Source organism: Acinonyx jubatus, chromosome A1 (assembly GCF_027475565.1).
Source record: "Acinonyx jubatus isolate Ajub_Pintada_27869175 chromosome A1, VMU_Ajub_asm_v1.0, whole genome shotgun sequence".
Taxonomy (NCBI): domain Eukaryota; kingdom Metazoa; phylum Chordata; class Mammalia; order Carnivora; family Felidae; genus Acinonyx; species Acinonyx jubatus.
Window position 1 is genome coordinate 207535553 of NC_069380.1, and position 14987 is coordinate 207550539.

General features: G+C 35.4%; 1 protein-coding gene across 2 annotated transcripts in view; it reads left to right on the forward strand.

Annotated features, from left to right (window-relative positions):
• NADK2 (NAD kinase 2, mitochondrial) overlaps positions 1 to 12207 on the forward strand; it is a 48806-nt gene extending 36599 nt beyond the window's left edge. For both annotated transcript variants that reach the window (XM_027075389.2, XM_027075393.2), the window contains 4 exons: positions 4929 to 4984; positions 5107 to 5160; positions 7705 to 7828; positions 10132 to 12207. In XM_027075389.2, the coding sequence (XP_026931190.1) occupies positions 4929 to 4984; positions 5107 to 5160; positions 7705 to 7828; positions 10132 to 10267 (370 nt within the window). In that variant the 3' untranslated portion in view covers positions 10268 to 12207. The remainder of the gene's footprint in view (positions 1 to 4928; positions 4985 to 5106; positions 5161 to 7704; positions 7829 to 10131) is intronic.
• The last annotated feature ends 2780 nt before the right edge of the window (positions 12208 to 14987 follow it).

Genomic DNA, 14987 nt, shown 5'->3' on the forward strand with positions numbered 1-14987 from the left:
TCAAATCCATAAAACCATGAGATCATGACCTGAACCTAAACCAAGTCAGATGCTTAACTGACTGAACCATCCAGATGCCCCTTGAACTACCATTTCTAAGCACTTTCTTTGTCTGAGCTAAATATGTTAAATTTTCAAAAAAACTCTGGAAGTAGGTGATTATTTTTTAAAGTTTATTAATTTATTTTGAGAGAGAGCATGTGTGCGATTAGGGGAAGGGGCAGAGAGAGAGGAAGAGAGGGAATCCCAGGAAGGCTCTGCACTGATGTGGGGCTCAAACTCATGAACCGTGAGATCATGACCTGAGCTGAAATCAGACGTTTAACTGACTGAGCCACCCAGGTGCCCCTGGAAATACGTGATTTTATTTTCGTTAATAGAGTAGTAAAGTCTCAGAAGTTTCCCAAAGCCATTATGGCTAATAAATGGTGAAGACAGACTTTAAATTCTGTAGACCTTAGGAATCACTGAAAAGAAAGGAATAGAATAGCTTATTTCTTTTACTCTTTTTTTTTAAATTTATTTTTTATTTTTTAAAATTTAAATCCAAATTAGCATATAGTGAAACCATGATTTCAGGAGTAGATTCCTTAATGCCCCATACCCATTTAGCCCATTCCCCCTCCCACAACCCCTCCAGCAACCCTGTTTGTTCTCCATATTTATGAGTCTCTTCTGTCTTGTCCCCTTCCCTGTTTTTATATTCTTTTTGTTTCCCTTATGTTCATCTGTTTTGTCTCTTAAAGTCCTCATATGAGTGAAGTCATATGATTTTTGTCCTTCTCTAATTTCACTTAGCATAATACCCTCCAGTTCCACCCACGTAGTTGCAAATGGCAAGATTTCATTCCTTTTGATTGCCAAGTAATACTCCATTGTATATACTCCACATCTTCTTTATCCATTCATCGATCGATGGACATTTTGGGCTCTTTCCATACTTGGCTATTGTTGATAGTGCTGCTATAAACATGGGGATGCATGTGTTCCTTTGAAACAGCACACCTGTGTCCCATGGATAAATGCCTAGTAGTGCAATTGCTGGGTCATAGGGTAGTTCTATTTTTAGTTTTTTGAGGAACCTCCATACTGTTTTCCAGAGTGGCTGCACCAGCTTGCATTGCCACCAACAATGCAAAAGAGATCCTCTTTCTCTGCATCCTCACCAACATCTGTTGTTGCCGAGTTGTTAATGTTAGCCATTCTGACAGGTGTGAGGTGGTATCTCATTGTGGTTTTGATTTGTATTTCCCTGATGATGAGTGATGTTGCGCATTTTTTCATGTGTCGGTTGGCCATCTGGATGTCTTCCTGGAGAAGTGTCTATTCATGTCTTTTGCCCATTTCTTCACTGGATTTTTTGTTTTTTGGGTGTTGAGTTTGATAAGTTCTTTATAGATTTTGGATACTAACCCTTTATCTGATATGTCATTTGCAAATGTCTTCTCCCATTCTGTCGGTTGCCTTTTAGTTTTGCTGATTGTTTCCTTCACTGTGCAGAAGCTTTTTATTTTGATGAGGTCCCGATAGTTCATTTTTGTCTTTGTTTCCCTTGCCTCTGGAGATGTGTTGAGTAAGAAGTTGCTGTGGGCAAGATCAAAGAGGTTTTTGCCTGCTTTCTCCTCGAGGATTTTGATGGCTTCCTGTCTTACACTGAGGTCTTTCATCCATTTTATTTTTGTGTATGGTGTAAGAAAGTGGTCCAGGTTCATTCTTTTGCATGTCGCTGTCCAGTTTTCCCAGCACCACTTGCTGAAGAGACTGTCTTTATTCCATTGGATATTCTTTCCTGCTTTGTCAAAGATGAGTTGGCCATACGTTTGTGGGTCCATTTCTGGATTCTGTTATGTTCCATTGATCTGAGTGTCTGTTCCTGTGCCAACTTTTACTCTTAATTCTTGATATTAGGAGATAAAAGTTTTCCTATGTGACCCTCTCCTTGCTTTGACTATAAAATATGGAAATGTATGACTTTGGATAAGATAGTTGTTATAACTGATAAACCCCCACTCAGTGACTTAACACAATAGAAGTTTATTTCTTGTTCTTATGAAGTCCAAGTGGGTGTTCCCAATTGGGAGGTGGGTCTCAAAGTGGTGACTCCAGGTATCCAGGCTCTTTGCATCATCTGCTTCAACCATCTTTTAAACATAGCTCTTGAAGTCACTCTACTCATTTAAATGAAGCCACAGAAGGAAGAAAAGCATGGAGGGTCACCTGTGGCAGGCTTATGAGACAGTCTTAGATATGTTGTCTATGACATCTACTCTCATTCCTGTAGCTAGAACTCAGTCACATGGATTTATGGCAAGAAAGGATGGAAAAGATAGTCTAAGTATGCATGTATGCATGTAAGTACACACACACACACACACACACACACACACACACACACGAAGGGTTTGGGGATTAGCTCTCCCATTTTGCACTTCCCAAAATTCCTCCACAGGATATAGGATGTAGGGGTTATGTTGCATAGCAGGTTGTCTCTGATTTGTCCCATTGTCATCTCGGTCCTCTTCCCAGCATGGAACACGATTTGCTACATTCACTGGGAGAAGTACTACTGAGCGCAATCACATATATTTCTGTGTGTTTTTTTAAAAGACTTTTCCCAGTTCCCTTCCTTTACACATTCTGTTTTAGCTGACTTAATTAAGGGTAAGTGTTCTTAAGTGAAGAGAGAAAGCTTTACTAGCTAAAGAAGAGACGAGATTCAATTTGTCTTCAATTTGATTGTCTTTAGTGGAAGTTTTATCTGATTTCAAATGGAAACTCTTAGAATGGTAAAGGTTGTAGACCTAAGAATAAAGGCATCATGTGTTAGCTCATACCTGTTTAAGCATATAGTTTGTCTTTGATGTAGAATATAAACCACTCCTAAAGGGAGAGTGAATTGGCTGAGATCCAGGTTACAACCATAGGAAATTCATCTTAACCCCAATTCAGAGGACTTAGTTTGGGTTGGCTTATGATATCCCTAATAAATCATAATTCTAGGAATATTTGATCAAATCATAGAAGACTTTTGTTCTCTTAAATTAAGTCTTCAAGGGTCACCTGGGTGGCCCAGTTGGTTGAGTGTCTGACTATCGAATTCGGCTCAAATCATGATCTCACGATTTGTGGTTTCAAGCCTCACGGTGCCTGCTTAGGATTTGCTCTCTACCTCTCTGCTCCTCGCGGGCTCATGTGCTCACTGTCAAAATAAAAAAAACTTAAAGAAAAATTAAATCTTCAGTATTTTAATTTAGTGGAACCCTAATAAACATGGCTCATTTTATGTGACTTTTAATTTAAAATAAAATTCTGAAACCATATCTTCTAATGTCAATTAGAATATAATTCATGCATATCTTTCATTTGATACTTTAATTCGGTATTGAGTTCTTGCCATGAGCCAGGTAGTGCCGCAAATGCCTTGCAGTGTGTATGTAATTATGCAGACAGTAATTATGATGAGATATGTATTGCGAACTTCACGCTGAACAGTAAAAAAGTCAGGACACTTACTGGTGAAAAATAGAATAGGCAAGGGCCAGATTTGGGATTTTTTTAGCATAGGGATTTGGTGTGTGAATGACCCCAAATTTTTAATATAAAACTTGTTACCTGCATTTTTAAGAGAATGCCCTAAATGTTATCACATTTCTCAAAACGTGAAGGGCATAGGGTTGGAAGTGTATGCAAGAGTATCTATTACTCCCCCTCCTCAGAAAGGTTAAGAGCCACTGAATTATGTTTATAGAGTTGTTTGGGTCATTATGCTGCTGTTCATTGAGATTATCTACTGAGGCCATGTGAGAATTCTGTAGCAACAGAATTCTGAATTACTGGAAAGAATTAAAAAGAAGAAAAAACCCAAAAACCTTTCCTTAACCTTCTTTGTAGACCCAAGGACAGAGCTACTTTTAGCTGATTCGAGTTTGTGTTAACATTTGTTCTTAAGTGTTTAAGCAAAGCATCACACTGGTAAAGATTTCTCATCTTTTCTATTTTGTAATTTAAAGAAATATTTACAAGTTAAAAATAGGTTATAGTACAGGGACACCTGGGTGGCTCGGTAGGTTAAGTGTGTCTGATTTCAGCTCAGGTTATGATCTTGCAGTTTGTGGGTTCACGTCCCACATCGGACTCTGCTTGGGATTCTCCCTCTCCTTCTCTGTCTGCCCCTCTCCTGCTCATGCTCTTTCTCTCTCTAAATAAATAAACATGAAAGAATGTTATAGTACAAAAGGGTTTAAAATGAAAAGCTAGTCTTTCATTTCATTTATCTAGTACTAATCTCCAGGCACAACCTATATATATATATATATATGCACACATACACACACACATATACATATATACATATATATATAACGCATATTCTACATAATGCCTTTGTTTTTTTTTAACTTATGTTTCTATCAGCACATACAGTTCTATTTTATGCTTTTTAATCTCTACATAGTAACATATTTAACCAGCTTCCTGCGGCTGTGAGTTGTTTTGCTATTATAAACAATGCTTCAGTAAATATCCTTGTACACGTCTTTTGTGTACTATAGACAGAAGTATCTTTTAGGATAAATTAGGATGAGTAATATGTTCATTTAAAATTTTAATAGTGAAGAATTGCCTTCCAACTGCAACTTCCATAATGCCATCATGTATGAATGAGAATGTCTTTCATATACCTTTCATACATTATCAGTTTTTAATTTATGTGTCCTTAAGTAGGAGTAAGATTGAATGCTTTTTCATATAAGCCTATAAACCGTTTACTTTGCCCACTTTTTAAAAGTGGGTGAAGTAGCTATCATATTTTGGTTGCTTCTTCTTGATAATTTCTAAGAGTTCTCTGTATATTAAGTAGATAATTCCTTTTTAATTTAAAGTGTGTTTTTAGAATGAGAACAAAGAACTTACATGGTGTTTCTTTCTAGGTCATTCAATATTAACAGGGTTGCGACCCAGGCTGTGGAAGATGTTTTAAATATTGGTGAGTACCAGAATAGCTATTTGTTACAATTATAATGTACTATATAATGTATATATTTTATTGTATGTTAGCTATTATGACATTATTTAATCAAGATATTCCACCCTTTCCTTTTTCAATAGCAAAACGACAAGGAAATTTAAGTCTTCCATTGAACAGAGAATTGGTAGAGAAAGGTCAGTGACTAATGATCATAATTACTAACAGTTTCATTCAAGTTCTGTATCAGTCTTTAGGATGTTATTATGAAGTATACTTGTCTAATTAGCAAAGCATTGTACTTTTTTGACTCAAACGGGCCCTTGATATAATACCTTTACGTATATTTAAACAATAAAAAGTTTAGAGCTGGACTTTATATTAGATTTTTGTGAACTATGAAATATAACCTCTGTGCCAAAACTCTTAACTACATACATATTCTGGGGGATAGGAAAATATAGAAAAATACAGATCTGGCAAATGGGAAATGTTTACCTAAACTCCGTGTGCCATAAATATCCTCTGAATGAAAAGGAGTTCACTGAGCTGTGAATGCTTATCTTCACATTCACTAAAATCTTCTCTTTAACTTTCTCCTTTCTATTCCTGCCCGGTTACTTCAGGGTTCCTTTGAGAGAACCAGCACTGTTGGGAAAGACTACTACTGATCAGGGAACTTGAAGGCCTGGGCTCTAATCCCAGACCAACCAGTCACTCACTGGAAATATGAGCAAGACTGTGGTTCCATTCTTCTACTTCTTGAACTATAAAAGGATGAAGTAGAGATAGATTGGTAATACCTAAGGGGGTTCTTCAAATTTATTCTTCAAGTTTTTCTGTTCTAAATATTTAAATTCTTAAATTGGAAAACACATTCCTTTGATTTGCTTATGAAATTAACTCACTAAAATCCCCTCTCCTGTACCAGAATCATTTTTGTACAGACCTCAAACTAAAGATTCTCTAGTTGTCTCTGTTTAATTGAAGAGTATCCTAAGTTTTCAAGATTATTAAAAAATCCAAACTTGTTCATAGTGCATCTCCTTATCTATGTAAGGGTGTTCAACATATACAACCAAAACCAAATACACAAAGTGGATATTGGCAAATGTAAGACTGCAGCTGGCATCCATAAACACAGACACTTGAATTTAAGAGTTATCAAAATAGTCTCACTCTTTTTGGTTGCCTTTTAAATAATTTAGCAATACACAATAAAGTATTTGAATAGTGCCAGTTCATTTATGTGTGTATTTTAGATTTCCACATAAGACTTACTTTACTGGGGGACATGGTTGGCCTTTAATAGTTTGAAAACAGGACTAAATCTCTGAAGTCCCTTTCAACTGTCTAAAACGGACTTTCTCCCTCTCTCAATTTGAGACCAAAACGATTATTTTGATCACAGCTTATGAGCTAGCATTAGCTTTAAATCTGTGTTAGAGTTAAATTAGGCATTTACAGTAGTTGATTCATTATATAATTTAACTTAAAGGGGCGCCTGGGTGGCTCAGTGGGTTAAACATCCGACTCTTGATTTCAGCTCAGGTCATTATCTCATAGTTCATGAGTTCGAGCCTTGCATTGGGCTTGTGCTGAGAGTGCAGAGCCTGCTTGGGATTTTGTCTCTGCCCCTCCCCTGCTCATGCTCACTCACTGTCTCTCAAAATAAAAAACTTCAAAAAATAATTTAACTTAAAACATATATAAAACAACTGAAATTTATATCGGGTATGTAAATTAATTTAAGGGTATACATAAAATACAGTGATTTTTCCACTTTACTGAATGAATGTTATTCCTTTGAAGATTTGACTGTCCTCAGAAACAATAGTGAATGCCAGTAGTGCAGTCACTGTTACAGACATTTCTGGAACTACCTTCAGAGCTAGCATTTTTTTTTTTTTTTTTAAGTGATCTCTATGCCCAAAGTGGGGCTCGAACTCACGATCCTGAAATCAAGAGTTACATGCTCTACCCACTGGACCCAGCCAGACAGCTGTAGCTAGCACATTTTGAGTGTTTGTGTTCCCAGAGGAGCAAATTTTTGAGAGTAAATTAGATTTTTTTCAAGGAGCCAAATAATTTAAACAAAATTTTGGTAAATAAGGTGGATTGTCTGACAGTCTTATAATGTTTTAATGTGGTGTTCAACTATACGTTCTTTCAAGCCTGATTTCCTTGTATAATTGTTTTTGACCAATTTATGTTTTGCCTACCAACTGTCATGTGCCTCTTGGTTAGAAAGCAGGTCCCAAAGATTTCTAAAAATATCTTGTGTAATGAGAGTTTCATTAGAGAAAGCGTATTACCTGTAATTTTTTGAGACTGCATTTTTAATCAAGAGAATTAACTTAATATTTATGGACACTTTGACGTGGTGTTTTGGAAGGGAATTTGGCAAGGGACTATGGCAACTCAGGTTCTGTTTTTGAATGCCCCAAGTTAGTTCCTCTACTTTTGTTTAATTACTGGTTTTGTAGCCCACTCCCCAGTATGTCTCCAGCTGATGTGTCAGGGGCTTTGGTGGCCTTATCTTGAAACCTAATCCTCATTTTATAAAGTTTTTTGTTCTTTTAATGGAATGTGTTGTGAGTTCCAAGAAAGTTTCTGCCAAACAGACCTTTGAAACAGAGTTGCATTTAAATTGGGGATAGCATAGCATCCATTTTTCATTTTGCACTTCTCAGAAGTGACTGTCTTTCTTTGAATGTGCTAATACTTTTTTTCCTTTATAGTAACAAATGAATATAACGAATCACTGCTCTATAGTCCAGAAGAACCAAAAATACTTTTCAGTATTCGAGAACCAATAGCAAACAGAGTTTTCTCCAGCAGTCGTCAGCGCTGCTTCACGTCAAAGTAAGCTTCCAAAGGCCAGCCTGTGACTATGCTTCCATCTCTTGTAATTATAAATGGGTTTTGGTTTTAAAGTATTCAGTATGATGAAATTCACTCATTCACACTTAATCTAGTAGGAAAAGTAGGGCTTTTGGAACTAGTGAGGCGTCATGCTATATATACCCTGGAGGAAATATTTCCTTTCCCAACTTGTGCCATTTTAGAGAAACTATAAGTAAATAGAAGGGGCATAATTATCTAACTGGGTGATATGGATTTGTTGTTTTCATATATTAAGACAGAATAAGATCAAATTATCACTTTAAAAGAAACTGGAAAGCAACTTTTTTTTTATATGCTATTGGATTAAAAAAAAAAGGCAGGACAAATATTCATATAAAACCTAACTTGTAAAGCCGTAAACTTTTAGAGTAGGACTCATTTCTTTCAGCTTTTTCCTAAAAGTGACCTCCCTCTTCCTCGCATTTACTGAATTTGATTTTTGTTTGAAGGGAAGATATCAAAAAACCTTATAATTTATTTTATAAAGGTTGCCCAATTTTCTAAACAAAACTATGAAAAAATGTCATTTGTCTCATGGCAAGCAAAGAACAGTTTAATTATGAATTGCTACTTATATAGTGTGCATATTTTCTTTTTTGAAATACGGTTGATATTTTTTCTAGGAAAAACAAATTCCTTTTACTCATTTGAAAGTTAATTTTGATCGACAAATCTATGTACTCAATTTAGGTGAAATTACAAAGACATTTAAATTTTGCTCATATAAACAGAATAAGCTTCATGACTTTGGCAGTTGGACAATATTAACAAAAGATGGAGAAATTGAACTATTCAGAATTAAGTACTTTTCTTAATGGAGACACCATTAAGGAAAAAAAAAAAAGGCAAGCCACAGAGTGATAGATATTCAACAATGGACTTCTATCCAGAATATTGTAAAGATTCCTACAACTCTATTAAGAAAAAGGCAACTCAGTAGAAAAATTGCCAAAGTCCTGGACAGGCCTTTCACAGAAGAGGGTATCCAAATGGCTCAGTGTATGAAAAACATCCTTGACCTTATTATTCATGTGGGGAATGCAAATTGAAACTATATAATATGATACCATACACACCCACCAGAATAGCTAAGGTGCTAGTTGTTGGTAAGGTGGGAGTAACTGCAACTTACATGCAGTATTTTTAGGACTAGTTTGGCATATTGTTTGGCAGTTACCTACCAAAGCTGAATAAAGCACACACAGTGACCCAGCAAATTCGCTCTTAGGTATATATCCAACAGAAATGTATACACACATACGTCTGCAACAAAAGACATGATTAAGAATATTTGTAGTAGCACTACTTCCAGTAGTAAAAACCCAGATGTCTATGAATAGAGGAGGTACGTAAATTTTGGTATTTTTACACAATGGAAATGTTTTCATATAGCAATGAAAATGAACACAACACAATACTACTATATGTAATAACCATGGATGAATTTCACAAGCATACTTTTTTGTTTATTTTTGAGAGAGAGAGAGCATGAGCAGGGGAAGGACAGAAAGAGACACAGAATCTGAAACAGGCTCTGAGCTGTCAGCACAGAGCCCCACCTGGGGCTCGAACTCCTGAACCATGAGATCATGACCTGAGCCAAAGCTGGCCCTTAACTGACTGAGGCACCTGGGTGCGCCCACAAGCAAACTGTCAAGCAAAAGAAGCTAGACACAAAGCAAACCTATGTGTTCTTCCATTTATATAAAGTTTAAGAACAGAGCTATTACCACTATGGTGACTGAAATTAGGGTAGTGGGCATGCGTGGGAAGGATGGCCCAAGGGTAGAGACTGGAGGAGAGTAGTGAGGGAACTTCTGGGGAGCTGGGGAACATTTGATTCCTCATTTGGGTGATGAAGGCTGCACAAGTGTGTTCACTGAGCTGTTCATTTGTGCCTCTTCATTTGTTCTTAAGTCAAAATTATCCATGAAAATAGTTACATTCTCAATATTAGTACTTAAAATAGTAATAACTCAACATTTTGTCATATGAAAAAAGCCTGTGAGTTCCATCAAGTCTGAACTTGTTCTCTTGAAAATGTTTGGGTGAATGGAGCTATCCTGAATATCTTAATTTTGAGATTTTGATAACATACAGTTACTCTCTCAAACCAAAGAACAACTTGATTTTTAAAATCAAGGCCGAATGATCTGCCAGTTTCAATGAAAATTAAAGAAATCATAATTTTAAAGTTTTAAAGAAATCATAATTTAAAGTTAAGAAAACTTTATATTAATGAGATGTTTTTTTCTGCTTAGGGTATGTGTTCGATCTCGTTGTTGGGATGCCTGCATGGTTGTGGATGGAGGTACTTCTTTTGAGTTTAATGATGGAGCAATTGCCTCAATGATGATCAATAAAGAAGATGAGCTTCGAACTGTGATTCTAGAGTAATGAAAAATTTCCTCAGATGACAAATTTTGATTACTGGGAAAATACGTTCACTGCAGAAACAGACTACCAATCATAAAGCTACATATTTTGGTTATTGTTGAGACTGGTTGGCCCTGAGCTCCAAAGGTGACCAAGGAAGTGAGATTTGCATTATTCTTCTTTTGGATTTGGATAAAAAAGATGCTCACTGTGTTAGAGAATGGATGGACTAAACTGATCAGAATTTATACTTCTACATTGCTTATAGTTGGTATCAAAGAGTACTGATACATTTTTAAATTTAGAGAGGTAAGCTCAAATAAAGGATTAAATGTTTAAGATTTGAAATTTCACTGTACAAGATTTTTTTTTCCCTTTCCTAACTTTGTGGAATTGGTCAGACCAACATATATCATTTAATTAGGGTATATTTTTTATAGTACCTAAAAATCAAGATTTTTAAAAAATTTTGATGGAGAATTTTTGATAAATCCTGACATTGACCTAACTGAAGTAGGTAAATGTGTTTTTTATATGTGCTTAGAATTTTCTAATTTCAGAGGACAATACTGTTATGGCTCTGTTGATTTAAGAAGTTCAAATCATTTTTGAAATTATCAATGTTTTCATTTAATTGATTTTCAGGTTAATTTTGACAGTTCTGGGTGAAATACATATATCTGGACAAAATCATGATACTGTTGCAAATGTATTAATTATCCAATAGCTATTTGAGGGAAGAGACTTTTTAAAATGGTTTTGAGTCTTAATAGATTCCTTCCATATTTAAAACTCTAACATGGAATCAGAGACTATAAGAATGAACTGATTAGACATATTCTATTAGGAGTTTGGTAAAACCTTTTAAAAATATTTTCATCCAGTATTATGAGGTTTGTCAGAAAATGGATTCTTTAATAAATATGCAAAACACAATTAGTTGGAATTGCCTTGCTTTTAATATCATGGTAGTTTTCACTAGCTCATATTCCATGTTTTTACACATTAGCTTTGGGAGATAAAATGTTATGGCTTCTCTTGCCCTCCCTCCACTATGAGATTTCCTTTAGTTTGAGAGGAAATTATCTAATTATTGATCTACTTACAAGTAATCCTAGAATTTTCACAAAAAGCACCTATTGCTGTGTCATGAGACAACTGGTAATCTCATGCCATTTATTCAAAGTTGTATCTGTTTTTTTTCACTTGCTGCTAAAAAGTTCAACATTGAAATATTTATTCAACACATACCTTGTGCCATGTACTGTGTCAGATGCTGGATCTCAGTTGATCAATGAAAAAGACTGTCCTGATAGAACTTGAGATGAGTGGGCTCAAATTCTGTGAGAGCTAGGCTATATAATCAAATTGAGTGCTATTACTTTTGCCAACATTTAATATGTTCTTGTCAAATTTTTAAATAAATGTTACTATACAAAGGTAATCTAGGTTTTGATGTATATCCAGAACAAGAATCTGTTTTTCTTTTCGAAGAGTATCTGCATAGATGTTCAAAGCAGTGTTTACATGATGTGTACAATGAAAATTAGTGTTTTCCCAGAGCTGGATCTAGTTTCTGGCTTGATTTAAAAATGTACTGAAGATAACACTTTATGAAGAAGTGAAATTCCACACCATAAAAATTCCTCTAAGAAGTTTAAAATACCTTGACAAAAATGCCAACTCTATCCAAAATGGTACCATAGATCTGTTAATGTTACATATTAATAGGCAATCTGCTCTGTAAAATTGTTCATAAGCCATATTTTAAAGGTTTAAAAAATAGTTAATGTGCTGCATTTGCAGTATAACTAACATTTCTGCTAGGTGTTGGGGATTTATTTGTTAAGAGATAAGAGGCAAAGGATATTGCAATAGAAGAAACATGTTTATGAATGAGTTAACCTTTTAATGGCAACTATGTGAATAAACAATTAAACTGGTATTATCTTTTTTTTAAACTACATTTGCTTGCTTAACTCTTATAGCACCATTAATGGAAAATCAGATTCTCCCAAAATGGTATGTTTCAGGTCTTTTCCACCTGGAAAAGATACTTTCCAGGATACTGCTGATGTTGCACACAGAACTAGGACTTGTTATATAAGCAGAGGGTACTTACTTTTTAAGTATAGACTCTGCAGATATTTTTCACTAGTTTTGATGTTCCACATGTATTTATATTCGTGGCCCCACTAAATCAAATCATATTGAATGTTTAGTAGCCTTCAGGTATAAAGAATTTCCATTCATTTCACTTTTTAAATATCAAAATAAACTATGTATAAATCATTAGAACCAGTTAACACAAAGTTATCAAAAAATATTCACTTGATGCACATGGAACACTCTCCAGAACAGATCACATATTAGGGTACAAAACAAGTCTTAACAAATTCAAAAAGACTTAAGTAATGTCATGCATCTTTTCATCTAGTTTCATAACAATGCTATAAAACTAGAAATCAACCACAAGAAAAAATCTGGCAAGACCATAAAGACATGGAGGTTAAATAACATGCTACTAAAAGCAAGAAATCAAAGAAGAAATATAAAGTTACATGGGGACAAATGAAAATCAACACACAACAGTCTAAAATCTTTGGGATGCAGAAAAAGTGGTTCTAAGGGAAGTTTATAGCAATACAGGCCTATTCAAGAAGCAAGAAAAATCTCAATCTAACCTTATACCTAAGGAGCTAGAAAACGAACAAAACTCAAAACCAGCAGAAGGAAAGAAATAATAAAAATCAGAGCAGAAATAAATGATATAGAAACTAAAAAAACAATAGAACAGATCAATGAAATCAGGAGCTAGTTTTTTGAAAATATAAACAAAATTGATAACCTTCTAGCCAAACTCCTCAAAAAAGACAAAACCAAACAGCCAATACCATAGAAATACAATTAGAATACTATGAAAAGTTAGATGCCAACAAATTGGACAACCTAAAAGGATGCCTCTCTAAAAACATGTAACCTACCAAAACTGAAACAGGAATAGAAAATTTGAAGAGACTGATCACCACCAATGAAATTGGAATCAGTAATCAAAAAACTTGCAACAAACCAAAGTCCAGGACCAGATGGCTTCATAGGTGAACTCTACCAAACATTTAAAGAGTTAATACCTATTCTCCTCCAACTATTCCAAAAACCAGAAGGGAAAGAAAAACTTCTAAATTCATTCTATGATACCAAAACTAGATAAAGGCACCACAAAAACAGAACTACAGGCCAGTATCTCGGATAAACATGGATACAAAAATCCTGAATAAAATAGCAAACTGAACCAAACACAATGCATTTAAAAAAATCATTCACCATGATCAAGCGGGATTTATACCCAGGGTGTAACAAGGGTGGGTCAATATTCACAATCAATCAACATATGATGCATCACGTCAATAAGAAAGGATAAAAACTATAGGGCAATTTCAATAGATGCAGAAAAAGCATTAAACATAGTACAACACCCATTCATGATAAAAACTCTCAAGGTAGGTTTAAAGGGAACATACCTCAACATAATAAAGGCGACATATGAAAAAACAACAGCAACCCTCATACTCAATGGGAAAAAAACTGAAAGCATTTCTCCTAAGGTCAGTAAAAGATAAAGCTGTCCACCCTCACCACCTTTATTCAACATAATACTGGAAGTCCTAGCCACAGCCATCAGGCAAGAAAAAGAAAAGGCATCCAACTTGGCAAGGAAAAGGTAAAACTTTCACTATTTACAGATGACACGATACTATATATAAAAATCCCTAAAGACTCCCCCAAAAATACTAGAACTGATAAATGAATTCAGTAAAGTCATAGGATAAAAAGTCAATATACAGAAATCTGTTGCATTTCTATACACTAATAATGAAGCAGCAGAAAGAGAAATTAAAACAATTCCATTTATAATTACACCAAAACTAATAAAACATCTAAGAATAAACTTAACCAAGGAGGTGAAAGACCTGTACTCTGAAAACTATAAAACACTAATGAAAGAAAGATGACACAAAGAAATGGAAAGACATTCTGTGCTCATGGATTGTACTGTTAACATGTCTATACTACCCAGGGGTACTTGGGTGTCTCGGTTAGGCGTCCGACTCTTGGTTTTGGCTCAGGTCATGATCTCACGGTTTGTGAGTTTGAGCCCTGCATTGGGCTCCGTGCTGCTGGTGTGGAGCCTGCTTGGTATTCTCTCTCTGCCCCTCCCCCACTTGCGCTGTCAAAATAAACTTTTTTTTAAAAAGCCTATACTACCCATAGCAATCTGCAGATTTAATGCAATCCCTATACCAACAGCATTCTTAACCAACAGAACAGAATCTAGATAAACAGTCCTAAAGTTTGTATGGAACCACAAAAGACCCCAGATAGCAAAGCTGTCTTGAAAAAAAGAAAACTGGAGGCATCACAATTCCAGACTTCAAGTTATACTACAAAGCTGTAGTAATCAAAACAGTATCATACTGGCACAAAAACAGACACATAGATCAATGGAACAGAATAGAAAACCCAGAAATAAACTCACAATTATATGGTCAATTAATCTTTCACAAAGGACATAGCTCGCCTACTGCTGGCAGGCACAATTTCTGCCACTACCTAGCTAACACTGCTTGCCTTGTCCTACTCCCTTACAGACCTGATCCATCCAAATAGCCTACTCTAGCAGGTGCCCCTCCAAAACAGCTCCCATCCTACCATACCCAGCAGGGGTGGCCTTGGTCCAGTG